Raw genomic sequence first — 27,631 nt, 5'->3', positions numbered from 1 at the left:
GTTTATTCTACGGCTGTCAGTTAACACGTTTCTGTTGAGGTTCTTTTTCAATTTCATTTAAACGCAAACAAACACAGTTTGCCCGAGGTGTCGATTCATATTTATTGACAAGTTTTTCAAGACACTAATGATAAATAAACTTCCTCGACTTAGTCATCAAGGTGAAAATTTTCATTTTCCTGATCTTGGAGCTCAGTTCCCAGGTCAATATCCATGTTATTCTCTGGCTTCTTTCCTCTCTTTCTCTCCATCCCACTGCCAACTCTCTGGTCACTCTCTTGGGCGATTGGACGATTTCGATCAATTTTCATCCCGGCTCGTCGACGACGCCAAGCGTCACTGAAAACAGAGGAGATCGAGATCAGAGCGCTCATCTCTTAACTTCTTTTTCTCAGTCTGAACATGAATGATTTCTATTTGATTGCCAGTTAAATCTTATGCTTGTAACTAATTTTCGCGTTTTGGGTGTTGTGTCTCAGGTCTTTCAGAAACTTTGGAATAGGCTCAGTTAGGAGGTGTTCAAGAGAGAAGCAAAATCATAAGTGTTCCTTTTGATCTGGATTGGGTTTTTTTAAACCAGCGAGAGTTGGTAAGATTGGATTGACCTATTTTATTTTCATTTCTGGGTGATGGCGTCACCACACCGTAACATATTTATGTGGCAAGCTACCCACCTTTCGTGCAGGAAAGCGGCAATTAGGCAAACCACGAGAAAAATGGCTGTAACACGTCCCATGTTAATATTTTGTTTCTGCAAAGAACCAAGAGAATGTAAACTGTTGGAAATCTCTCGAAAGAACGTGATAATTCAAAGGAAGATCGTGAACATCCGCCTCACTGAAGACTCCGATTGACTCGCTGAGACAGGATGGTGCGAGCCTTTCCGGGAATTTTTCAATGCCGATTATAAAATAACTAACTGAGGAAGGCGTTTTAACGTGGAAATATGAAAGTAGTCCTCTATTCCTAACTTGGTAAGAGTCATTTTACGTACTGACCTAAACTCATTGAATGTCCACATTTCTATATCGAAAAAGAGAGAAGCTAAAACTACTTCTCCCAATAAGGATTGAGAAGCTTGGCAAAAGCACTGTTCCTGTATCGAGAGTTGTTTTGTGTTCTCCCATGGATGCTCTCATGGGCTTCACAATGTTAAAGAAAAACCCAAAGAGATTCTTAATAGTGTTGTTTGGATGGAGGGTGCAATGGCAATTCTTAAGCCGAAGAAGTAAACACTTTAGACAGCACAAGTTAAAACAAGTGAAACACAGTAATTAGAGAGGGGTGATGAACTAACTCATGATCACGAACGACCGCGATAGCTGATGTAGTAAAGTTTTGCGATGTTTCACTTTAGTTGGAGAGGTGGATAGGAGATAACTGTTTCTTTATTGATGGGGGCTTAGTATCAAGCTCTCAATAAACCGGTGCGCCTGCATGGAGAACACTTTCAATCTTGTTACTCAGAAAAGGTTACTGAAGACGTTCGGAGGCCAAATTTTGTGAAAAGAAAAATGGTTTCGTTCATTCTCCAGCTAAAACATTAATCTTTAGTTTTGTGAAAGATTAAGTCAAGTAATGGTAGTCAGATTCGTTGAAAACCTGTTTTTGAGATTAAAAATGGTGAAACAGAGAATTAACTCTGAAGTGTAAATTAAAGTGCTATTTAAACCCATGAATAACCCACAGGGCGTTAGCCCTAATAAAGGGAAACAGGGAACCACACGAGGCAAAGAAAAAATCTTTTGACCTCGGTGGGAATCGAACCCACGACCTCCGGATTAGATCTACCGTTACTCTGCCGACTGAGCTACGAGGTCGCTCAGAGAAAGTCGGGGACGATTTAGGATGGTGAATCGCGGCGAAGAGAAAGTAAGGGTACATATGAATGTACATGTTATATTATTAACAATGTTATTCATGGGTTTAAATAGCACTTTAATTTACACTTCAGAGTTAATTCTCTGTTTCACCATTTGTGTTCCCAGTGCTACGCGGCACAACATTCTGTTTTTGAGATTATTTGACAAATTGCGGAAGGTGTATAATCACTTTTTAAATGTAAGCTACTCCTTTGCTTTCTTTTGCGGTAACTTTAGTTACAATGATCTGCATATTTGTAGGGGTAAAAATAGATTTTCTCTTTCGCAACTGTTAACCGGGCCATCATCATCGGGGAATTTTGGAGCAAGATTCCGTAAATAAATGGTTTGAGTTGAATGAAAACAACCGCCTGGGTGAAGTGTGATAAGCTTGTACAAACTTTAGGAGCCGAAAACTCGCGCTTTATTTTTGCGTGGATTTCTAAACTTCGGGTGATTTAACAGGGTTTGTAAATTTGAAGGATTTTTACGAAAATTTGCCGAAACGTTAACTGGTTATTAACACGCCAACATTTCTGAGACTTTCGTTTTACACCTAATACTATACTCCTCCATTCTTGTGTACAAAAGTATGTGATTCGATTTATCAAGCATAGCCAATTTGCATATAAGCCACTATTATCGAAAAAAACATTGCTCTTTAGAGGCTGAATACCCGTGTGACACTCACTTAAACAGCCAAGGGTAGGCAAATAAATAGAATAGAAGTTTTCTTGGGAGAATCAAAAGGAAATACGGTAATTAACTGTCAGCTGAAGGAGACTGGCCGAGAGTCGTGTTGAAAGTTCTTCACTCCTCGACTTCAGTGTTATTGCCAATTGGTATTACAAGTCTTGGTCTTGATTTGTAGATGTCAACTGAGAGTTTTCACAGTTTTCTATGTCATCAACCGCTAGTTCGTTACCAGTTCACGGGACACTTCCAAGACAAAATAAGAGCACTTTAGGGCCCGAAAAACCGAGTTTTAAGTTTTTTGAAAGTTTTCTTCTGTTGGAATTGGTTTGTACATATGATAAGCTAATTTATGCAAAAAATATTTCGTGTCATGGGCTCATTAAGATCATTATTTATGGCACTGAGAAGGATCGAGAGAAAGGCAACAAGTCTTATTTGAAAAAATTAACCAGCGGGTAAGAATCAGTATTAGGATGAGAGTGTTAATAAGCTGATGACTTTTACAGCTAACAGTTATAATTTTGGCCATTTGACGAATAACGGTAAACAGCGTGTTAAAAATAAGCTTCATTTATTTGAAAAAGTTGATAATTAATTTTCTTTGTTCTAAACCACATTTACGACCGATAGTTCTCAGGTCAATTCAGGGATATACAAAAAGTAGATATACCAAATAGCATACTGCTTTGGTAATAATAGTAAGATCTTTTTAGCAAGTAACTCCCTTTGTTGTGCTAGAACAATAGATCGCGAGCTTTCAGAACATCCCAAAGACATTCTAGAAAAAGGCTTCCAAGACAACCTGAAATCTTAGGGCCTGTTTACATGGAGGTGGGGAACCCCAAGGAAGTGAGGCAACTCGCTTTGCTTTAGCCAAAAAATAGTTCGCGTTTACACACAGTCCTACAGCTGCTGTTTACTAAACTGTTTGGTATCAATATCTGTTTGAATGCCTGGGGAAGGATATTTAGTATGCTGTGACACAAAATGCCAGCCCCACTGTTTTAAAAAAAAGGCCCTTCATCATTTTGCACATGATTTAAGTGTTATTTCATTGAGAGCGGCCGGCTCAGAGATTTCTGCCTAAAAATTCTTACCTTCAAAACGCAGAATAACCTTTACCTTGCTACCAACAAGTGGGTATCCCAACTGATTGAACTATAAAACAAGCCGTCTCTTATTAGGTTGTCAAATAGCATATTCCAAGATTTACTTGCCGCTTCATCAGTGATGCACAAACATTATCGGTTTTCATTAAAGATTATTGAGAGACCTAAAGAAATATTAGCCCTTGAGGAAACATAATACGCTCGAATTAGCAGATAGAAAGAAATCTTAATGACTAATGGTCGAGGTAAAGTTGGCTGCTTAGGTTTCCATGCAGTAAATTTTTCAAAAAGAAGTACGACTTTCTGAAAGTAATCTCATCAATTTGGCGGATTTACGAGAAGAGCTTTCAATAATTTCTCCTGTTGAAGTGGTTCACCAACAACTCCACTCTACTCTGGACAATTAAAATTCCTCTCATTCTTTTTGGACCTTGGTAAGTCAATCGTACAACCAAACAGCTTAAATTTTGCACACAATAAGTGACTGAATCGTAACAAAATGTGTTTGAACCCGCTTCAGAATTTATAGAAATAATTTCCATAGTCTTGGGGCAGTACAGAGAGTAAAACGACATGGGGTGTACCAATGCTCCCATAGTAAGGGAGCGGTGTCTTTTAAAGTCGAGCCCTGTAAAGAGGAACAAATCCGCTTTGTTTAAGGGGCGATAACTAAGATCTCATTGTGTACCTATATAGTGTGAGACCAAATCTGGCCATGAATTTTCGCCCTATGGATGGAAAACAGTTCTTCTGGAAAAACACCAAAGGCCTCGAATCAAGAGTACGACAAAGCCACGAGGCAGTCATCTCTTAAATGTTTATTTTTGAATGTATTTTATCGCCCTATGGATCGAAAATAACTCTTCTGGAAAAACACCAAAGGTCCCTTGATTCAAGAGGACGACGAAACCCTTAGGCAGTCATCTCTTAAATGTCTATTTTTGAATGTGTTTATTGCCCTGGGGATGGGAAATGATTCTTCTAGAAAAACGCAAAAGGTCCCTTGATTCAAGAGCACGACGAAGCCCTCAGGCATTCACCTCTTAATTGTTTATTTCTGGAAAGGTATTTGAATTTGACAGCTGAAGCATAAAGCATCGAGAACGGTGACTAAACTGAAAAAGAAGTATCCAGAAAGCTACCTTAACCATATTTATATTTCTAATAATCACGTAATGAAATACTCGAGGTAACATTCAAGCATTTCAACCGCTGTAAGTGTATTTGCAGTCAAGACAGGTTCGTAGTCTCGGTATCTGGTCAATTCGCTCACCACTAAGAGTCAATTTTAATTAACTTAAACTTTTTGTGTAGCCTGTCGTATAAAACTTACATCAAATGAAAGCTAAGATGAAGTATAATATTGCCAAATTAAAATGGAAAGGGAAACAGCCTCTAATGAAATAAAACATGTTGAGATCACGAAGATTATGATAAGTTGGCGTGAAGCGAAACCAGAGTGGTATAGGCCAAGTGATTTCGCTGAGTGATTTTTTAGGCGATGTTCATAAAATCGTATGAAACTTACATCAAATAAAGGCTAAGAAGAAGAGTAAATTGCGACAAAAAGTGCGCACAAATATGATGAGGCAGATCCCGAACACTGAACAAATTTTGTCTGTTAAATTTTTTAAATTCTTTGGCGACGATCGATGAGGAAATTATGCAATGAGATGAATATGGGAGCATCCTCGCGGTTATTTTCATTCTTACAAATTCCACATTTCCTACGTTTAATTGTTGTATGTTTATCAGCGATGGCAAAATAAACGAACCATTAATCTTTTCGTTACACGCTACCTCCACCTTCCGTGAAGAGCGGTACGGTGAAATGCTTTCTTTCAATATAATCCAACCGTTTTACTGTGATTTGCGAATTTCAAAGATTTCATCAATCAAGATGAGCTCTATGGCCTACGAGTTGCGCTCTCTCGACAAACAACGCCAACAGGATACTAGAACAGATTAAGACCAACACCCAACGAGTCTTCAACACCACCAAACACAGATATAAGCAGAAGTTTGAGAAACTTATTTGAGAAAAACAGGCTGTGGAACACAGTAATTAGAGAGGGGTGATTAACTAACTCATGATCACGAACGACCGCGATAGCTGATGTAGTAAAGTTTTGCGATGTTTCACTTTAGTTGGAGAGGTGGATAGGTGATAACTCTTGCTTTAATAATGTGGGCTCAGTATCAAGTTCTTAATAAACCGGGCGTACCAATTCACCCCACACGTAAACACTTTCAATCTTGTTACTCGGAAAAGGTTACTGAAGACGTTCGGAGGCCAAATTTTGTGAAAAAAAATGATTTCGCTCATTTTCCAGCTGAAACACTAATCTATAGTTTGATGAAATATTAATCTTAAATCAAGTAATGGTAGTGAGATATCGTTGAAAACCTGTTTTTGAGATTATTTGAGAAAAGCGGAAAGTGTATAATCACTTTTTAAACGTAAGCCACTCCTTTGCTTTCTTTCGCGGTAACTCCAATTACAATGATCTGCATATTTGTTGTGGTAACTCTTTCGCAACCGTTAGCTGGGCCATCAGCATCGGGGAGGTTTGGAGCAAGAGTCCGTAAATAAATGGTTTGAAGGATTTTTACGAAAATTTGCCGAAACGTTCCAAAATTTCTGAGACTTTCTTTATACACCAAATACTATACTCCTCCATTTGCGCCTTCTTGTCAATTACAATGATTTGCACATTTGCTCTCTCGCGACCGTTAGCTGGGCCATCAGCATCGGGGAATTTTGGAGCAAGAGTCCGTAGATAAATGGTTTGAGTTGAATGAAACAAATGTCTGGGTGAGGTGTGATAAGCTTATAAAACTTAAGGAGCCGAAAACTCGCGCTTTATTTTTGCGTGGATTTCTTAACTTCGCGCGATTTAATAGGGTATGTAAATTTGAAGGACTTTTACGAAAATTTGCCGAAACGTTAACTGGTTATTAACACGCCAACATTTCTGAGACTTTCTCTATACACCAAATACTATACTTCTCCATTTGCGCCTTCTTGTGTTAGGTGTTAACACGAAGGTATGTAATTCGATTTATCAAGCATAGTCAATTTGCATACAAGCCACTATTATCGACAAAAACATTGCTCTTTTAGAGGCTGAATACCCGTGTGATACTCACTTAAACAGCCGAGGGTAGGCAAATAAATGGAATAGAAGTTTTCTTGGGAGAATCAAAAGGAAATACGGTAATTAACTGTCAGCTGAAGGAGACTGGCCAAGAGTCATGTTAAAAGTTCTTCACTCCTCGACTTCAGTGTTATCATGATTGCCAATTGGTATTACGTCTTGGAATGAAATAGTAGCGTAAGAGGCTCATTAAGAATATTATTTATGGCACTGAGAAGGATCGAGAGAAAGGCAACAAGTTTATTTGAAAAATTAACCAGCGGGTAAGAAGCAGTGTTAGGATGAAAGTGCCAATCAGCTGATGACTTTTACAGCTAACGGTTTTAATTTTGGCCCTTTTACGACTAACGGTAAAAAGAATGTTAAAAATCAGTTTTATTTGTTTGAAAACGTTGAAAATTAATTTTCTTTGTTTTAAACCACATTTACGACCGACCGTTTTCTTCTCAGGTCAATCCAGGGGTATGAAAAAAAAACATATAGCAAATAGCATACTGCTTTAGTAATAATACAGTCAAACTTCTCGTCAGCGACACCTGAAATGTTAAGTTAAGTGCTGACTTTCGGGAGGTGGTCTCTTAAGGGAGGTGGTCGTCAACCAGAAGTCAGACCACAGCTCTTATCAAAACCTGTAATGATAACTTTTAGCGGCTTATTCAAGGAAAAAAAATATAAGGATCTATGGCGATTGTTTTGTATCTCACGAATTACTTAATACAGCGTTTGGGACAATTCACGTGAAAGAAACTTGGCTCGTGACATTTGCGATAATTTCCACTTTCCGCCCGTAAGAGATAAAGCCTATAATTTGTGAAGTGGTCGCCAAAGGGAGGTTTAAAACAATTCGAAATTGTAAACAAGCATCTCTAAAGGCGGTCTCTTACGAGAGGTAGTCGCTTGCGAGATGTTTCATTTATAGTGATTTGACTTAGAAACGGTCGGCTCAGAGATTTCTGTCTTAAAACTCTTACCTTCAAAACGCAGAATAATCTTTACCTTGCTACCAACAAGCGGGTATCCCAACTGATCAGTTGACTGATAAAACTAGCCGTCTCTTAAATGGCTGTCAATTAACACGTTTCCCGATTCATCTGCCACCTTATCAGTAATGCACAAAACATCATCGGTTCTCATTAAGGATTATTAGGGGACTTACAGAAATTTTAGCCCTCGAGGGAATAAAAGACGCTTGAGTTAGCAGATAGAACAAAATCCTACTGACTAATAATCGGGGTAAAGTTGGCTGCTTAGCTTTCCCCTTAAGGCCTCTCTGGTGAAGTCAGCGTCATAGAGAGGTATTACTTTCTATTAGAAATCTTATCGATTTGGCGGGTTTATGAGAAGACCTTTCAATTAGGTTCACCGACAATTCCACTTTAATCTGAACAATTAAAATTCCTCTTATTCCCTTTGGACCGAGGTAAGTCAATCCAACAACCAAGCAGCTTAAACTTTGCACACAATAATTGCTTGACTAAAGTTAGGTAGTTTCCCCAGAGATTATCATGCCAAAGGCTAGCGAGTTTAGATATGTCAAGTATGCGATTAGTCCTTATTCCATTGTAAAGTTAAGTAATTCCCTGATCGATTACCGTTGCAGGTAAGAGGCTCATTAAGATTATTATTTACGGCACTGAAAAATATCAAGAGAAAGGCAACAAGATTTATTTGAAAAAATTAACTAGCGGGTAAGAAGCAGTGTTTGGATGAGAGTACCCATGAGGTGATGACCTTCACAGCAAACGGTCATAATGTTGGCCATTTTACTACTGACGGTGAACAGTATGTTGAAAATTAGTTTTATTTGTTTCTAAAAGTTGACAAATAATTTCTTTGTTCTAAACCATATTTACGACTGAACAATTAGTAATACAAGTCTTGGGATAAAAAGAAGCGCAACACATGTTAAAGGAATAAAATGAGGAGAAAAAAACTAAAACAAACAAAGTCTCATAAATCAAATCATTGTGCACCATAGGATTAACATAGTCTGACATACGCTGTGCCACCTTAACAATTTACGAGAGCCATTTCGGCAGTCTTGCCGGAAACTCAGGTAGCGAGCGTGATTAAAAGGTGATTCTCGTGGAGAGTGAGCATGAGGAGGGAGAGTTACATTTACAACCGACCGTTTACTTCTCAGGTCAATTCAGAGATGTAAAAAAAATAACATGGCAAACAGCAAACTACTTCGGTAATAGTACAGTCAAATCTCTCGTAAGCAACCACCTGAAATGTCAAGTCTAAGTGGTCACTCACGGGAGGTTGGGTCGCTTACAAAAAGTAGTCGCTTACGAGATGTTTCATTTATAGTGATTTGACTTGGGAACTTTTTCGGTATTTTGAAAGAGTGGTCGCTAACTAGAGGTTCAATTGTACAACTATATGTGCAGAAGTAACAAATATAAAACAGTCTTAGATTTTGACATTCTCAAAATGACACATGCCAGATAAGAAAAGTTTTTACGTTTAACTGACTTTTTAACGTCTAAATCCGTACTCGACCCCTTTGAGGCCTATAATGATATCTCATCAGCAACAAAGATATTTTAACCAAGTAACCCCCTTTGGTGGGATAGAACAATAGATCGCAAGCTTTCAAGACATTCCAGAGACATTCTAGAAAAATGTTTCGAGGACAACATGAAATCTTAGGGCCTGTTTACATGCACGTGGGGGACCCCAAGTGGGCGAAGTAAGCCACTTAGCCGTGGTGGAAAAATAGCCCGCGTTTACATAGAATCTGACAGCTGCGGGATGCCGGGGTGAAGTTTCTCGAGGTTGTAGTCGCGCTTGCAAACATTATCGGTTCTCATTAAGGATTGTCAAAAGACCTAAAGATTTTTTTGCCCTCGAGGGAACATAATACGCTCGAATTAGCAGATAGAACAAAATCCTAACGAGTAATAGCCGGGTTAAAGTTGGCTGCTTAGCCTTCCATGCAGTAAATTTTTCACTTAAGGCCTCTCTGACAAAGTCAGCGTCAAAAAGAGGTACCACTTTCTATAAGTAATCTCATCAATTTGGAGGATTTATGAGAAGAGCTTTCAATTATTTCTCCTGTTGAAGTAGTTACTAACAATTAAAATTCCTCTTATTCCCTTTGGACCTAGGTAAGTCAATCATACAACCAAACAGCTTAAATTTTGCACGCAATAAGTGATTGAATCGTAACAAAATGTGTTTGAATCTGCTTCAGAATTTATAGAAATAATTTCCCTAGTCTTGTGGCGGAACAGGGAGTGAAACCCATTATGTGACGGTAAGTCCATGAACGTAATGTATTCACCTGAAACATTTGTTATCCTCGTTTGTAAATAGAATAAGGAGGATGGTAAGCTTTGAGCTCGGTAAATAAATAGAGAAAGATGTTTTTCCTCTTTGCATGAGCGTGGGACAAAGAAAAAACTCTAAGACCCTTTGAGGAATGGAAAATTATTCTTCTGGAAAAACACAAAAGGTCCCTTAATTCAAGAGCACGACGAAGCCCTCAGGCAGTTATCTCTTAAATGTTTGTTTCAGGAAAGGTGTTTGAATTTGACAGCTAAAGCAGTAAGCATCGAGAACGGTGACTATATCAAGTGATTTTCGCCGATCTAGGTAAAATTTCCGCATATCTCCATATATACTACATTTTGCATTCAGTTCTTGGAGGGAGAAAACATGACCAAAACAATACATTGCCATTGGGAAGACAGATTTGTTTTATAATAGTATGGAGCTGTGCGAAAATTTTACCCCGATCTATATTAAATGGAATGAAACTTACATCAAGTAAAGACTTAGAAGTAGAGTAAATTTCGACAAGAAGCGTGCACAAATACAGCGAGGCAGATCCCGAAACGCCGAACAAACTTTGGCTGTTAAATTTGCCAAATTCTGTGTCGACCGTCGACGAGGAAATTATGCAATGACATGAATATGGAAGCAATCCTCGCAGTTATTTTCACTACTACTTAAGTAGTGGTCATGACTGTGAGAATCGCTTCCATATTCGTTTCTTCAGCCGCAGTTCGCATGTATTATATGCAAAGACATGTACACGTTTTCTCAGAGGGTAATAAATTATGCAAATAACGAACCAAAACAAAAAACGGAACAAAGCAAGCGTTCTAATTGCTACACTAATTGCAGTTATGAGCAAACCACAAATGCCTGTTAACTGGTTGAATAACAACGAGTGGTATAGTCACGCTTTACTCAACTTGGCACAAGTTCCGCGGTTTCTACGTTGATTTTTTGAAAATTTATCAGCGATAGCAAAACAAACCAGCCATCTTCTTTTTACATTCTATCCCAGCGCTCCGATTGGTCAAAATTCTATCGTTAATTGCACCGGTAGACTCATGAAAAATTGATACATTTTAAGTTTGTTTTATAGAAGCAACATTCTGCATTTTTTATTGGTTTACCGGCGTTAAAACCTACTTGGGTGCTAGAGGAACTCGAGAAAACTTTACAAGTCACTCGCCTCCAGCTCGTTATTTACAAACTTTTTCTCGATCGTGTTCTCCCAACAATCAGCAGATGTTATTACGCCGGTAAAGTGATAAAAAGTGTGGTTCATTCTTTAAACAGTCCTCTTTACAATTAAAGAATTAAAAATATTAAAGAATGTGAAATTGCCTTTCAGGTACGGCTCAACCGAATTATAGATTCCGAAGAGATCATCATGACTGTTTGGAACAAGAAAGCCCTTTTTGCCACAGCACTTATCGTCTGTGTTCTATCAGTTTCAGTGTTGCAAAAACACTTCAAGTGTAACTTGGCCTCCGTTGTTGAGGAGCTAGTAAGACTGCAATTTTTGTTTCTTTGCATGGTCATTTTGGAAAGTTAATATCATGTAATATGTATTGCATCAAGAGATTAATGTTCACATTTTGAAGCGCGCACGAATGAGGTGCTCACCTCCCTATATAAAGAGCGTGTCTGAGAACATCTCGCGCATCCTTCAACCCTTCAATGTTCGTGTCGTCCACAAACCCATAGCCACTCTACGTCAGTAACTAACAAACGTCAAAGACAAGGACGAACCTAAGAACAGACAGGGAGCAGTTTGTAAGATCGATTGCTCCAACTGCCAAGCCTCCTGCATTGGAGAGACAGGCAGAAACCTCACAACGAGACTGACTGAATACAAGCGGGCGACAAAGAAAAGGTAATGTCAATGATCACTTTGCCAGATATCATCGACTCATGAATCACTCTACTGACTGGGACTCTGCGCAATGCCTAACCTACAGCACTAACTACTTCCACCGACTGACTCTGGAAAGCTGGCCAACTAACTTAAAACAGACTCCCCTCAAGAGGTGTCAACAACTACCGGCACCACACAAACGACTTATATGCTGACGATGAACAAATTCATGTCTCGCATAAAGATCCAGAAGTTAGAAATGAGACTTCAATGCCAACTTCTCGAAGCTGACAAAATTTTTTGTTTTTTTTCTTTCTCGGAGAAATCGGCAATGCAGCTACTCTTGTTAATCCGAGGTAAAATAAAGGTGATAACAAACCGAACAGAACGACTTAACTTTACCGACAGGTCGAAGCCGAGCAACACGACCGACTCACGCCACTTGAGTCTTACAGCCAATAACATTACGGCAAACCTGGCCTGCAACCGGACTTAGAACATTCGACTGACAACAAATATTCACTTGACTCTGATGATGACTTCCGCTCGGGTTGTCGAAACGTAAGTCACCATTACCGACAACAGTCCTTTTCAGGACTACCCTCACCCGGACGATCAGACCACATTATCGCATGTTACCCCCGGGTTCCAAGCATCTACTGTAATCGACATATTCCTATTCTTCTCAATTTTGAAAATTCTGAGACAACAGTTCATGTGATTTTATTGTTGTTACTATTTCAGTGCTCAGCTTATAGGGCAGGTGACGTGTCAGGTCCATTATGCCCCGATCTCTGTGGCCCAAAAAACAGTATCCATTTTGGAAATTGCCTCAGTACAGTGCCTGATAAGAAGATTTATAACGGTGAATGGCAGGGAAAGGAGGTTATCTTGAAAATTAACATGAGCTGGTTTGAAGAGTTTGAGAAGAGGCAGAAAATAACCGACCTTGCAGCTGTATCATCATTTCAAGAAGATGTCTCCTCCAGAGTGAAGACTTTGTTTGGCGACTGCTCTCATTGCAACAAACTCGTATTTCGTTTGCTGTCACTTGGTGACGGGGACGGTGATGAGTCAGTTTCAGCGTCCGAAGCAAGAACATTTATCTCCTTACTACAACTTGTAGAACCCATGATGTTAATGGTCCTTAATGAAAGTAAACACACAGTAGATTTCTTTGGGTATTGTGGTGGATTATACGTTGTGGAGAAAGTGTCTTTTGTTGCTTCTGACGTGTTTGGGAACACTTGGGAGTTAATTGACCTTTCATTGTTGCCTGATGTATTTGAACCGCTGCAAGAATTACTCAATGACTACGGCAACAGAGCTATGAATCTTTTTGGCTCTTCTTTGTTAAAAATGGCTCGCAACCTTGGTTATGCGCGTACTGTTGCAAAGTGCCCTGTCATAGGCGCGTCTTTTCAAGTGTATATCAACAACAGACGCAAAAAATTTGACTTTGCTTATTCGCTGTTGGACGCAACTTTAGACACATCTAGCACTCCGTACGGCTTGGCGCAGTCATGTGATGTACACTTGGGAAATTATGGAATTACAACTACGTCGACGGTGAAACTCATTGATCTTGATCTGATGTACCCTCACGTTTTTCTGCGAACACTCCTGGAACAGAAGAAATGCGTTTCTGACTGGGACTGTTTTGTAGGTCGTTTTGACTTTTGCTGGTCAACTTGCGACAAGACCAAAGGCACTTGTAAAACGCTTTTAGGTATCCAGGACCTGCATATGGTATGTGAGAGTGTTTTTCCTCTACTGTTTAGACATCCCAATTACCTGGAACCAACAGATCACAACATGACACGCTTGAAAAGAGCTATCAGAAAGCTGGCAGTCTTTTGTAGTGAGATGCCAGTGGTGTACTCAAGCGCAGAATCGCGGAGAAACATTCTGATAGTTAAAAAGAGGCTGAAATCAGTTGACATGATGGTCGCAAACGAATATTAGAGTTTGTCCAGTGGGCTTAGATAAATTAGTTTGATTAAATGAGTTGATTATGTAAAATTGACCACTATAAAGAGGTTCTAAAGCTGACGTTTCGAGCGTAAGCTCTTCGTTAAAGCTCTTCGTAAGCTCTTCGTTAAAGCTCTTCGTAAGCTCTTCGTAAGCTCTTCGTTAAAGCTCTTCGTAAGCTCTTCGTTAAAGCTCTTCGTTAAAGCTCTTCGTAAGCTCTTCGTAAGCTCTTCGTTAAAGCTCTTCGTAAGCTCTTCGTAAGCTCTTCGTAAGCTCTTCGTTAAAGCGAAGCCATTTATTCTCCTCTATTTAGGCATCCACGATCTTATTTCACTAAAATTATTTATTATTCTCGCATAAGTGACTCAAGTACATCCAGGTAAAGATTAAGGCTCGCAGTGCACATCGGATCGAAAAAAGAAAGTCGGTTTTGCAACTCATAGTTATAAATAAGGACCTTAAATTCTTAACCAAGAATAATTGATGTATTGGCCGAAAATGAAGACTTATAGCTGGATGGATAATGGTGCGAATGCAAAGAGAGTAAAAACTGAAAAGAGGAAGCCGGATTAAAACCAATTCCCTCTTTTTTCCCCCTTTTTCATCGGCAAAGTTCTGGGCATCTTGGTGGTCTAATGGGCCGTTTGTCAGTTTCCCACTGCGTCTGCGTCGGTGTCGGCGTCCGCGCTGAGCTTCACTATAAAAAATTTAAATGTTAAGGGATGGCTCAGTTCTGTTTTGCCCTTACAAATAATTTGTAGGAGCAACACCCACGCTGAGTTCCTGTTTGTGCGCGACCAGGCCATTGAATTGATTTTTCACTAGGCATTTAAAGACATCTGAAATTGTCTTTCTTTTCTTTGATTTTTCCAACCATGTGAAACTTCATTTCATCCTGCAAATGATTCAAACTCATATTTTTACCTCGACTGTGGCGGGCTTTACGTTACGTATCGTCTAGACACTAGTTCGACTTAAAAATTGACTTTACAGCAACAATTGTTGTTGTGATCGTTATACCATCAGATTGAGGAAGATCAATTAGGGATGATGGTTAAAGATCCCAGTAGAAGACCATACCCAAAATTGGACATACTCAATTCACAACCCCTTTAAGAAAGAAAAAAAATCTGTAATACATTTTAATGTAGAAAAGCAGTTAGCACACTTCTTGCAAAACTTCCCTTGATCATGGAAAACGCGCAGTGTGGAGAAGATCAAAATAAAAGAATACAATTTTGGCGTTCTGTCATTACAGAAAGACTGCGTACCTTAAAGGGACACGTAATCAATTTTAAGTGCGTTACAGCGTTATTTACAAAACAACACGCATACACTCTGCAAAAATTCTTCCGGTTTCTACCGAGATTCAGCCACAAAGCGCCTTTAAAAATGAATCAGGCTGTTTCATGAAGAGCAAAGATTGTATTGGTTGCAGGCATTTCAGTGGAGTTTCAGCTCTGAAGTCTCTCCTGGAATGCTAGGACGACGTATCAAGTCATTTGAAGCATTACCACCTATCCAGCGAAATCGTCGAGTACGATCCCTGATTTTGTTTCATTTCGGTCATTTAGGCCTCAAAATTGAAAACAGTTGTTTCAGCATGTTCTAAACTTCGGAACACTTTGGGAAAACACTGAAAACGCGGTTAAAGCACATGTCAGCATTTGAATTTAGAACACAACGGAAAATGTGAGGTAGTGAAAGAAGATCGAGTGTTTAGCGCCAAACTGGCAAGAGATGTTTTCGCTGTTTTCAGCTCTGCTTCACTGGTGATATACAAGACATTCTCAAAATGCATTATCAGTTCTCGCAAACGTTTTTTAGAGAGCTAAAGAAATACGAGCCCTTGAGGGAACACAATACCTTCGGGTTAGTACATAGTACGGAATCCTAATAACTAATAGTCGTGGGAAAGATTACCACTGCTTAGTTTCTATGCACTAATACATGACTTAAGGTCTCCCTGGAAAAGTCGATTGAGGACGTCGTGACTCTCTTCACTGCCACGGAGAGAGAGGTATGGAAGGATAGAGAAAGTTACGGTTGTCAACGCCAAAGAAAGATAAAACTGTATCATAATCTCATGAAACTTAGCGGATTTACGAGAAAAGCTTTCAACAATTTTCTTGGAGAAGAGTTTCACCTACATTTCAACTCTGATCCTGACAAATATTCCTCTAGTTGCCTTTGGAATTTTCATCTCCTTGTTGCAGCATATAGAGACCATGGTGTTAATAGTCTTTGATGAAAGAAAACACACCGCACATTTCTTTGAATATTGGAGTTATATTGTGCGTCGTTAAGGAAATGTTTTTTTTTGTCGCTTTTGACGTGTTGGGGAACCGACTGGATTTCCCTCTCTCTATACTCCGTGTCTAAGAGACTGAGTGGAGCTCTTTACTATAACTATAGCTAATAAAATTGAGAAATAGTTCACAAAACATATCTTTGAAACACATTTCAAGCTCTGTTTTAATATCAAACGTTATATAAGTTTAGCCTGACACAATCTGACTCAGGAAAAAGCTCAGTTGTCTTCATCCCGGCCCCATTCGTCGGGGTAATTATCCGGGGTATTTATTCTCTCGCGTCGGCGTCGACTCCCAGCTTCACTGTAAGTAATAAACAACAAGGGGATGTTTCAGTCCTCTTTGTCTTTACAAATTTTCAGGACTACCACACACGTTATGTTCCGATTTGTGCGCGCAACCAGGCCATTGAAAAGATTTTTGATTAAGCTTTTAAAGCAGCTGAATTTTTTTTATTTATCTGCCTATAAAACTATTAGAAGCTTCACTTAATCAATAAATTTACACCTTTTCTCTTGAGTCGAGGCCTGATAAGTGGCATGTTGATCGCAGGGTTCGTTAGCTCCTTCAGATCAGAACACTTGTTTAGATCATGACAAGTGAAGGTTAATGGCCAAACTCTTCTGAAAGAGAACGTTTAAGTTCGATTTTACGTGTTTGTTATTGAGAGCGCGAGGTTACGAGATTTCTATTTAAAAACTCTTACCTTTAAACCAATTAGTTATTTTTACCGAAATAACATTCACTTTGCCTATAGCAAGTGGTTACCTCAACTGGATCATAGAACTACTGTTAGCATTTTTTTTAAAAGAGGGCAGAACTTTTCTACCGTTACAAAGTTGCGATTTATCGCTTCGCCAGTGATTTACAAAACATTCTCAAATACACTTTTTTCGTCATAATGTATGCAAAGCTCTGCTGTCGGGTATCCTCCGTGAGTACCCTGGGTCTAAAAGGCTGAGCGTATGCGACTATTTCCACTCGCCACTCTTTTTTTAACTCCTTTCGTTGAATTGAAATACGGAAAGAGTATGATACCCATGAAACTACATGAATTAACGACGCGCGAGGCTTCGGACGTTATTACCAGGTTTAAATCACACGCTTGAGGAATCTTATTCACGTAGCGCGAAATTTAAATACACGCACATGAAACAATCGAGCAAATGACGATAGTCTACTACATGATTCAACGGCGTGGTAGGCTTTGGACGTTAATACCAGGTTACACATGCTCTCATTACCTTTGCATAGCACAGTGAGCCTCTAATTGAATAAATTTACCGGGTAATAAATTCTTCATCAGCAGCAGCGCCTTTCACGCTTAATTCAGATTTGCTCGCGCAACCATGTCATGGAAGCGATTTTTGATTAATCATCCAGTGACATGTGAAATTTTTTTTTCTTTTCCTTTTATATATATATATATATATATATATATAATTATTTGGAGCTTCCTTCACCTTATGAATGATTTTAAGATGCAATTTACCTCCAAACTTTTTTTTTACCCCAATCGAGGCCTGCTAAATGGCGTGTTGATTTTAGGTCTCGTTCGTTCCTTCTGATGTCAACCCTGTCTCGGGTCATAAAAAAGTGATCGTTATAACTGTGATTTCAGTTGTATAATCAACAAGAAAATTCTGTCATCTTAAGCCGTGTCTAACTGATTTCTGGCCTTTTGTCAAACGAAAAACGCCTTCATGATCTATATTTTGGGTCTTTCCGAATTGAAACTCTTCTCGATTGAACCTTCATTACCGGGTCGAGTCAATACAAACCTATCAAACAGGAAGCAGGCCACGAGGCAAATTACAAGAAAAACAGCAACAACACGACCCATGTTGAATCCTCTCAGCAAAGTATAATATCACATGTTCAGGATAGAGCTAACAAAGGGCTTCCGATCTAAAAGAAGCACTTGACCTACATTTGTTCTGCTGACGTGACTTTGACTTTTATCCTCTTGCTACTCTCACTTAGTAAGTACTCTCCTCGATTTGGTGCCCTCCTTCCCCCCCCCCCTCCCCTCCCCCGAAACTTGAAATAATCGCCCGACGCTTATTCGAAGAAATATAGTAAACAGTCAGTACACTTCTTTGTTCTGAAGGAGAGCTAACGCTCGAAACGTCCACTTTAAAAACCTTACGGTGGCCAATATGCTTTATCAGCTTAGTTGATAAAACCAAATTATTTTGTAATACCCCCCAGCGACGCAGCATTACAATTTCTTTAGAAACTTAACCCCTTTAATCCAGAATATTTGGCTGTAGCTCACTGCTATTTCTAGAAAACACTATAGAGCACTTTGGGATTAAAAAACCCCGCGTTTTTCCACCTAATAAAGAGTGAAAACGAAAACTGGTGAAGCGGTAAGACTCCAAAAAAGTAGTTCTTTAGAAGTATTCTTAGAGTGCGTACAAAAAGTTTTTGTTGTTATAAATGCTCATTTTTCTGCTTGTTTACAATTGATAGTGCAAGCCTTGGATTAACACAAAGGCCTGGTACATGTAATAGTAATGATATAATCAGCAAACATAACAAAGTAGTCTCTCTGATCAAATTTTGCACCACAGGGTGAACATACCCTGTGCCCCACTTATAAGTTACAAGAGCCATTTCGGCAGTCTGATATTGAAGCATTCTGAAGTGGCCGACATAAAACTGCATGGGTGAGCTCGTTTTATAACCAATAGTTAATATTCTTAAAGCTTACTAAGCTACAAGAAACGTTCAAAGTTTTGTCGTTGATGAAACTGTCTCCATTGTCAAGCTGTAAATATATTTATGTCATCGTTTTATGTTTCAGTGTATGTCATTCAGACCGTCCGTCTACGTGATTTCTGTCCGCAAGCTCCTACCTTAAAAATGCAAAATGATATTCACCTTGCTCCCAATTAGTGGGTACCTCAGATGATTAGACGCTATTGTTTGCAGTCGTATCTTTATCCAGCGTTTTGCATGAAGATAAATTATAGTTATTTATTTCATTTGTTTTCAGGGGCAAGGTAGGTTAGGTTCGAGCGAAAATTGAAAGTCATCGCTTGATTAACAGCCGTATTCCTCACAAATTACTGTTTCTCTGTAGTCACATAAATCGTTAAATATAAATGTCTGATGAAGTTTGTAAATAAAGATGAGCGTGGGTTACACTCATATATGGAGGAAAAGCGAGTAAGCGACGTAAGGTTTTAGTCTGGTTCGTCCTTATGACACAAAATTTTTTAGCATTAATATTTAGCTTATCATATGTACAAACCAATTCCGACAGAAGAAAAGTTTCAAGACTTTAAAAGTAGGTTTTTTCGGGCCTTAAAGTGCTCTTACGAACCAGCGGGTGATGACGTAGAAAACTGTGAAAACTCTCCATTGACACCTATAAATCTCTCACATCTCTTGTAATTTTGTATTAGTCAACGCTGAAATACTCTTGAAACAATGTCTGATAGCGATGTCTACCTACCTTCAGCAAGCCCTACCGAGAGTTGTGATACATCGTACTCCAGTAATAAAGAAGAAATGGAAGTTGCAAGTACGGTTCAGCCCTACGAAGGAGAACCGCGTGCATCAAACGAAGATTTGGACAGACTTACAAAGACGGTTTCCCGCCCGCGTTGCTCATGTCAAGATTAGAACAAAAAATTCCGTTGCTGAATGTTTAGTTTGTTGCGTTTGTGATTTGTTTTCTATGGCGAAATCTATAATAATGGGTAGTTGTGTTCGTTTCTGTTGCCATAACATTTTATTCATTCGCACTAAGTGGGGCGAAGGTTCCCCTTGGTTGGTGCTCTAGAGTTTCGTTGCTACAGAGTTATTCCTTAGAAAACCAAAAGAAAACTTTTGACGAAAGAGAGAGAGAAAAAAAGGCTAAAAACAAATAAAAGAGGTATTTGAGAAGTCAGCACATTTCCACTCTTTTATTGCGTTATTGAAGTGATCTGTATACACCTGTGTATGACTTACAATGAGATCAATAAAATTTCCCACTGATTTAATTCCTTCATCAAATGTGTCAGATGCGAAACGTGGCTCAGTAAAAAAAAATAACAGTTACTATATACAATATTAAATCTAATTCTTCCCTTTTAAAATCACATCCTGAAAACAAATAATTACCCCATAGTCGTTATTTTCTGGACCTAAAACGGGAACTCCTAGATAAAGCATCTACAGGCTTGAAAGGAAAGCCCAACGGCTTGAATAGCTTAAAGCTCTAAGTCTCTTCCGAACGTTGGCGAGCTCTAGCTTTGCTTACACCTACTTACTGTTTAGTTAGAGATTATAAACGATGAACGAAATTCTTAGTCTGTCCATACTCTTACGAGTTTTCTTTAGTATTTGTCGTTGAGAAGTCTCCCTGCCTATCCAAAAACTGACATGCCAGACTTTGAACTTAGAGATTGGCGAGGGAAGAAATTTGATAACACACTATAAGTGTGGATGACTAAAAAACTTCGATGTTGATCAAGAGACTATTCTAACGCTAAATGTATTCATCTATTTTAGGACAGGTTTATTCCACTTTTTCAAACTAAATTTACACTAATTCCCAGGCACCTACCAATAAAACTTTTCGTAAGAATTAAACTTGGAACAAATGCATTGAATATTCAACAACGTGATCAAGACCAAACGGGTCGGCCTCTTGTGATCCGAAATAATGTAACAGACACTGTCTACTTTAGTGGGTGTGTAAATGTACATCTGAGTCTATGCAAAACTAGTGAATACCACGTGTACGTATTGGCACCTTTGGCTGAAACTGAGAGTATTAAATCAATTCTGCGAGAATTAAATCAAATCTATGAGCAGTGGCTGCAATAATTATACTATAAGCAGTCGTAAGCTGATATTTCAGTTGTGATAGCAGAATACTCCTCGTAAATTTAAAAACCAGATGAACACAACATCTCAAAAGAAAGAGTCAATAAGTCCATTAATCTGGTAACTGCTTTCTCACTCCTACACATATGTACCTTTCTTGGCTTGTCTCAGCGGGGGTGAATCCCACATTGCCGAACTTGTACGTTGGTTAAACCGTTTCTTCTTTGTGGCGTGCTTGAAAATATCTTCTAAATTCGGCTTAGGAACATCGTCGAAGATACTGTTAACATCTATGTTAGAATACTCCTGGTGAAAAATGGCGGCTTTCAGAGCGGGTGGTCGCGCCCATGACGGTATCCTCTTCCTGGGGTTGTCTTCATCGTCAGTTGACTCATCGCTCTGTAGGTCAGCAATATTGTAGTTCTCTGATGAAGCCGGTTTTCGCACCTTCACTGGAGGCGGGGTCATCTCGTAAGAGTTGCAAGTCGTGCTGGAATTCAGTTTTTTATTTTCTTCCGCGAGTTTACGTTCCTCGAGGACACGCGTTCTTTCTCTTTCGATCTGCTCCTGGCGTTTCTTCTCGCGTAAGGCTGCTTCTCGTTCTTCCTTCAACTTCTTCTCTCTCTCCTGGCGCTCTTTCTCTTCCTTGGCGCGCTGTTCTCTTTCTCTTCGTGTGTGTTCTTCTTTCTCGCGGATAAGCTGTGCAATTCTCGCCCTCTCCCTCTCTTCCTTCTCTTTATCTTCTTGTGCTTTTTTCTCGCGCTCAATCCTCAATTTCTCCTCTCGTGTTTTTCTTTCTTTTTCTTCTTTTTCGCGAAGCCGTTTCTCTTTCTCTTCGATAGCCTTTAGCTTCTTTTGTTTCTCTAACTCTCGCTCTTTCTCCAGCTCCTTTTCCCTGTGTTCTTGGTGGCGTTTGGCTTCAATGATCCTTCGTTGCCTCTCCTGCTCTTCTAACTCTTGTCTTTTCTGAAGCATCTCACGCTGTCGTTTCTCCTCCTCTTCCTGTTCCTTTATTTTCTGCAGTCTAGCAGCCTCTTCTTGTTTTTTTCTACCTTCTATCTCAGCTCTTTTTTGTATTCGCTGTTTCTTCTTGTCCTCTTCCTCCTTTTCCTTAAGCTTCTTGGCTTTTTCCATCAGGATCTGCCGTTGATCTTGAGCCTGACGTTTCTTTTCTTCCAACGCCTGAAGTTTGGCCACTCGCTGTTCTGCGGCTTTTTTTGCTCTTTCTTCTCTTTTCCTAAAACGAGAAGAAAAATGGACGGATAGGGTAAATATCAAAGTAGCTAAGTAATGGCTTGTGAAGGAAACATTACCTTAGAGAGGCATTCAGGTGAACATGCAGATAAGAACTATGTAGGTTCAATGTTTAAAAACACTCTATACATGTACCCCTGCTTATACTATCTATAATACCAAATAAAACTATTTATTAAAAAACAGACCATTAAAAAAGTCTCATTCCATTTTCCACCATCCTATATGCATAACAGGTTAAACCTGTATAAACCTGTGTAAGTGACTGTATGGTTCAGGGTTAGAAAAATTGAAATCCAGTTTATTCTTAAATGTCAGATAAAAAAGTGGCTTGTCCGAAACTTAGGTAAGTACACGAGAGAAGTTACTTAACTGATAAGGAAACCTGATTTCCTTGAAGAACTGGTTAAGTTTGTTTCTAGCCTTGATATTACATATTTTACCTTTTTCGTTCCTCAATTTCTCTCTGCCTTTGAATCTCAAGTTGTTCTCGCCTTTCTTTCTCTTTTTCCTCTTTTTCTTTTAATGCATTGCGTAGCTGTCTCTTTTTTTCCTGCAATAAAAAATATCCCGTTAAATGATCACCAATTCACCACGTCAATATGGTTAAAATAAGCTCCACCCTAATGTGCTTACTACATGTACCCATCACTACATTGATACCAATTCGTAATACTAACTCGAGAAAATTTCCTCATAGTAAACAGAATTATTTGATTTAGCGCCTGGGCGCTTATTTTCTTACACTGCCTCTACAGAGCACACATATTCAAAGCGGGGCTCTTGATAGGGACAGGGCACTTATTTCTTTTTTGAGAAACAGCAAAACGTGCAAAACAAAGCTTTGATAGGGGCGTTTATTGTAACGAGGGTGCTTATGCCATAGGGGTGCTTATTACTGAATTAAAAATCTGTCAATCTTATTCAGCTCTTAATCTGAGAAAACTGTAAATTTTGACCTCCATGTACACTGTAATTTATCAATATGACATAGGGTTTTCATAAAGAAATTATAGTACATGTAGCAAGAGAAAAGTTTAAAAGGAGGATGTTTTCTGTGCCTGATTAAAAATAATTAATGCCAACAAGACTAGGAAGAGAATTCTGTGCAACAGCTGGGAATTTTGTGATGTCCAGGTGGGATCATCTGTTGAACACTCTATGGAGCACCCTGTACACCAAGCTTTTAATTCCAATGGATTTAGCTCATAATAATTTTCTTCATGCATTACGTGATACAACCCTTTGACCCCTTATAGTGACCAGCATCTAATTTCTCCTTTTCATTATCACTCCTGAATCACACATTAGGATCATGACAATTAAGTAAATGACTACTGACTGGAGAAGATCTTGATAGCTAAACAAATTCTCCTTGTCAGTAACTTAGAAAATGTATAAAGAACAAAATGGAGAATATAGAGACTCAGGTTAGGTTACAGAGGATTACTTAATAAAAACCATTTTTGTGGGGTGTTGTATTAAATACTCTGAAGGTGAATGGTACTGGTAAATCAAATATGTGATGCCTACCTCTGGATCAACCTTCTTGGGTGTGTTTCTTCTGATAAATGAATGGACCACAGCTATGTTATTTGGTTTAGACTGAAACAAGATAAAAAAAAAGGAATGTTGGGATTTTTTTTAAAAATGCAGCTGGTAATCAATGCTTTTGCATTGTAAGCTATGGTACAATTGAACATGTGACAAATTCCTTACTGTTTACTGTATGCACACTGTTCAGTCATGTGTATATTGCTTTGCCTTCCAGTAACAAGGAAACCTTAGAGTTTCAAGAAGCATAATGCAAAATGTGTTTTATCCCACCATCAACTACAGTTTTAAAATTGAGGTTTTTTTTTTATCATATGCATAACGTTAGGTGTATTAAGAGGTATTTATCTTGTGATTCTTTACTGACATTAATTTTATTCATGCATTTATTACTAGTTGCTTAGACTATTGTAACAGTCTCTTGTATCATTATCTAAAGTACAGATCTTAAAATTACAATGTATTCAGAGTGAAGCAGTTGAACTTGCTATGAACAAGCATTCACAAGTTACATCAGCACTTTATGATCTTCACTGGCTGCCAGTACATGCTCATATTCATTTTAAGATATTAGACTTAGCTTTTAAGGCAATTCATGGATTAGCATCACTGTATATTAGTGATTTGATTAGTGTTAGGCAGAAGTCCTCTTACAATCTTAGGTCTGATGGCACCTTGTTACTAGAGCCATCCAGAGAGAAAAGGCTTTCTATGCTTGGTGCTAGATCCTTTATGCCACTGCACCATGTTTGTGGAATAGTTTTTTTGCTGAATTGAGTGCTATCCCATCATTGATAATTTTTAAATGCAATCTTAGGACCTACCTTTTTGGTCGGGTTTTTCTTTAACTGTCTTAGACCAGATATTTTATTCAGGTTTTTATTGGGTATTATTTATTCTGATTTGTTTTATTTATTGCAAGTCTCATTTACATTTTACATGGTATACTTTGATTGTTGTTGAATAGTTTTATAGGTGAATTATTATAAAGCACTACTGATCATTTCTATACATAAAGCATTATAGAAATATTTGAATTATTATTGGGTTATTATTCTAAGAGTAAGAGTAGATTTTACCTTGTGTGAAGGATTCAAAGTCTCTTGTGAAGGGGGTGTCATTGGATCTTCTAACATCTCCCTTGAGTTGGGTGCAGATTCTTCACCACTGCTCCCATCACTTGCTTGCACAATGATCACGGAAGAATTGGCATTTTCCAGAGTGGGTGAATGTTCACTGCAAAGTTTCAATTAAAATATGTATGATTTAAAAGTCTGACAACAGAGCCCCCCGTTAATAAGACTTACTGTAAAAAAGAAAAAGTATTCTTTTAACATTTACATTTTATTGGAAAACTGGTTTCAGCCATGTACTCATACATCTCATGACAGCAGGGATACTAGAATAATCCTCAATTTTACACCTCTATTTTCCAAAAAATATAATAAAAGTCATAATAATAATAATAATAATAATAATAATAATGACAACAACAAACCCTTCGCACTAGCCTAGTAGTCAGTAGTTTAGTTTTACAAGTAGACATAACATGGAAAATGTTAATAAAGGTACAAACCTTTTTGTTTCAGTGTATTTCTCATCATCTGCCTCACCAATGTCTTCATTTTCAGATCCTCTACAGTCATGAAACACCTCCAATTCATCCTCTATGAATTCCTGTGCAATCTTCTCCACCAGAGCTTCAGCTTTGTCCTCGGAGCTGCTATAGCTACTGTTAGTGGCAGAGCTTGCACTTTGACTACTGTTTTCACTTGTTGAATTATCAAACAGACGCACTTTGACATCTTCTAGGTTAGATTCTATATTTTCACCATTGGTTTGCTTTTCAGCACTGTGTATCTTCAATTCTGGCATGAGCTTTGAATGTGTCAACTTCAGTTTCACTGAACTTTTGACCAGGCTCTTCTTTCCAGGAACTTTTGATTTGGTTACTTTCTGTTTCATGGAAAGTCTTCTATTTGAAGGAGATCTGTTGTTGCTCAATCTTTTGCTCTTTCTACGCCATCCACTGCTTCTTCCTCTACTTCTCTCCAAAGATTTTTCTACAGGATTGGGTTCAAGTGTAGTTTTCTTAGTGACAACTTCTTTAGATAAATCAACTTTTGCATTCTCAGAGACAGGATTGTTTTCGTCATTTGATAAACTTCCCACACCAGTTCCCACATCATCCTTATTTTTAGCGGTAGAGGTTTCAATAAACTCTTGGCATGAAACATGTGCTTTGGTAGGTGATTGTTCATGTGTTTCACTATTATTGACCAGAGGTTCCTCATCAAGAACTTGATTTTCCTCCAACGTAACATTCTGCAACCCAAGTTCTTTTGAAGCACAAGAATTTGGACTTTTCTCATGACAGAGACTTGATGACATTATTGGTATCACCTCATCACCATTTGGAGTGCCCAATGCTGGTGATTGTAGGACTACATTGATGGATGTTTTGCAGATCTTGGGAGATGTAGTTGGTGTCTTGGCTTTAATAGGAAAGGATTGCAGGGTTTCTGAAACAAGATCAGGCTCTGTTTTTGCCACACTATCTGTCAATTTATCGTTCTTTTCTGTGTTTACTCTGATTTGCCCCGCTTGTGATTTCTTACAAGTTGATACAACTTCTTGTTTAACAATTAACAAGGGTGTGATATCACCAGAATCCTTTGAGATGAGATCTGTACTTGATTTAGTTATCTCTGCTACAGGTTTCCTTGGTATTTTTTCTGATAGCGACACATCAGAATTTTCTTCCACCTCTTTCCGTCTTGAACTTCTAGTGGTTCTTCTGGGCAAGTCTTTGACTTCATTACTTGATGATGAGCGAATCGATTTTTCCTCTGTTACTCTGGTTAATTCTAAATTCGTCTTTTTAGGATTTCTGGTGGTTCGTCTCGGCTGATCGTCGATGAAAGATGAACCTGGAGTTTGCTCTTTTGATGCATTTCCTATATCTGGGAGATTCTTCTTTCCAGATCCTCTCTTTGGTTGTTGTCGTGCTGCTCGTGAATTAGCCCTAATCGCTCTCGTCGTTCGTTTTGTATCATTATGATTACATTCCGTGTTCACTGCACTGCAGTCCAGCAGTTCGTTTTCATTGATTACCTTCAGTGGCGAGGCGTATCCTTGAGTCTTGTGAGTTTTTGCTTCCCTTGCCATTCTCGATGAAGCATCATCGCTACTATGCTCCTCATCACTCTCCTGTCGCTTTCTTTTCATGGATGGCGTCTTTGGAAGAAGAATGTAACCGTCTCTCCTAAGATCACAGAACAGAAGCACGTCATAAACAAAAAAACAGATACGCAAAGTTTAATGATTTCAAAAAGAGAAACTCTAGAGAAAATCTTACCGTCCAAAGGACTGCTTGGCTTCCGATAGAATCTCATAAAGATACTTAAAGTCATCTTCGATTTCTTGTTGGAACTTTCCTATCGCTTCTTCAGCTCGAATATGCAAAGAAAACCCTAGTGCCATTTCTTTCGTCGGGTTATTGAAGACCGCCATTAAAAATTTCACCGAGTGGTCTTCACCTTCATACAGCCAATTGAAAATGGATTTTCTTCACGAATTTGCTCTTTTAAACGAACATATTCCTCGATTAACTTTTAAGCCTTAAATATTGGCAATCTTTTGGTTTCAAAAAGAAAAATAGTAAAAACAATTCCCAACGAAATGAATTGTGCTCGAGAACTCAAGTTTGAATTTACCGTAAACCTGTAATAAGCCAATCACATTCCTCTTT

General features: G+C 38.6%; 2 protein-coding genes and 1 long non-coding RNA gene across 6 annotated transcripts; 1 reads left to right on the top strand and 2 right to left on the bottom strand.

The window, feature by feature from the left end:
• Window positions 1-77: 77 nt before the first annotated feature.
• LOC149050115 (uncharacterized) lies at window positions 78-7,903 on the bottom strand. Of its 2 annotated transcripts, none has more exons than XR_016183509.1 (3): window positions 7,797-7,903; window positions 675-751; window positions 78-339 (listed from the first exon to the last, which is right to left on the bottom strand). It is a non-coding gene; the product is annotated as an uncharacterized LOC149050115 (long non-coding RNA). The 2 variants fall into 2 exon arrangements; XR_016183508.1 differs by lacking the exon at window positions 7,797-7,903 and adding an exon at window positions 3,656-3,772.
• Window positions 7,904-9,593: 1,690 nt separating this feature from the next.
• Window positions 9,594-15,197, top strand: LOC149050114 (divergent protein kinase domain 1A-like). 3 transcript variants are annotated; one of them, XM_089195129.1, is made up of 4 exons: window positions 9,594-9,938; window positions 10,025-10,087; window positions 11,459-11,614; window positions 12,710-15,197. In XM_089195129.1, exons 3-4 carry the CDS (start codon window positions 11,498-11,500, stop codon window positions 13,928-13,930), a joined length of 1,338 nt encoding a protein of 445 aa, XP_089051255.1. In that variant the 5' UTR covers window positions 9,594-9,938; window positions 10,025-10,087; window positions 11,459-11,497; the 3' UTR covers window positions 13,931-15,197. The 3 variants fall into 3 exon arrangements, with proteins under 3 accessions (XP_089051255.1, XP_089051254.1, XP_089051256.1); XM_089195128.1 differs by lacking the exon at window positions 9,594-9,938 and having other exon boundaries at window positions 9,983-10,087; XM_089195130.1 differs by lacking the exons at window positions 9,594-9,938; window positions 10,025-10,087 and adding an exon at window positions 11,276-11,366.
• Window positions 15,198-20,146: 4,949 nt separating this feature from the next.
• Window positions 20,147-27,610, bottom strand: LOC113668982 (uncharacterized). Its single transcript, XM_027184970.2, has 6 exons — window positions 27,239-27,610; window positions 25,457-27,145; window positions 24,960-25,116; window positions 23,860-23,931; window positions 22,770-22,879; window positions 20,147-22,309 (listed from the first exon to the last, which is right to left on the bottom strand). The coding sequence occupies exons 1-6, from the start codon at window positions 27,391-27,393 to the stop codon at window positions 21,211-21,213; spliced, it is 3,282 nt and encodes a 1,093-aa protein (XP_027040771.2). The 5' UTR covers window positions 27,394-27,610; the 3' UTR covers window positions 20,147-21,210.
• Window positions 27,611-27,631: the final 21 nt, after the last annotated feature.

Source organism: Pocillopora damicornis, chromosome 2 (genome assembly GCF_964200805.1).
Source record: "Pocillopora damicornis chromosome 2, jaPocDami1.2, whole genome shotgun sequence".
Taxonomy (NCBI): domain Eukaryota; kingdom Metazoa; phylum Cnidaria; class Anthozoa; order Scleractinia; family Pocilloporidae; genus Pocillopora; species Pocillopora damicornis.
This window is presented reverse-complemented; position numbering and strand designations above follow the sequence as displayed.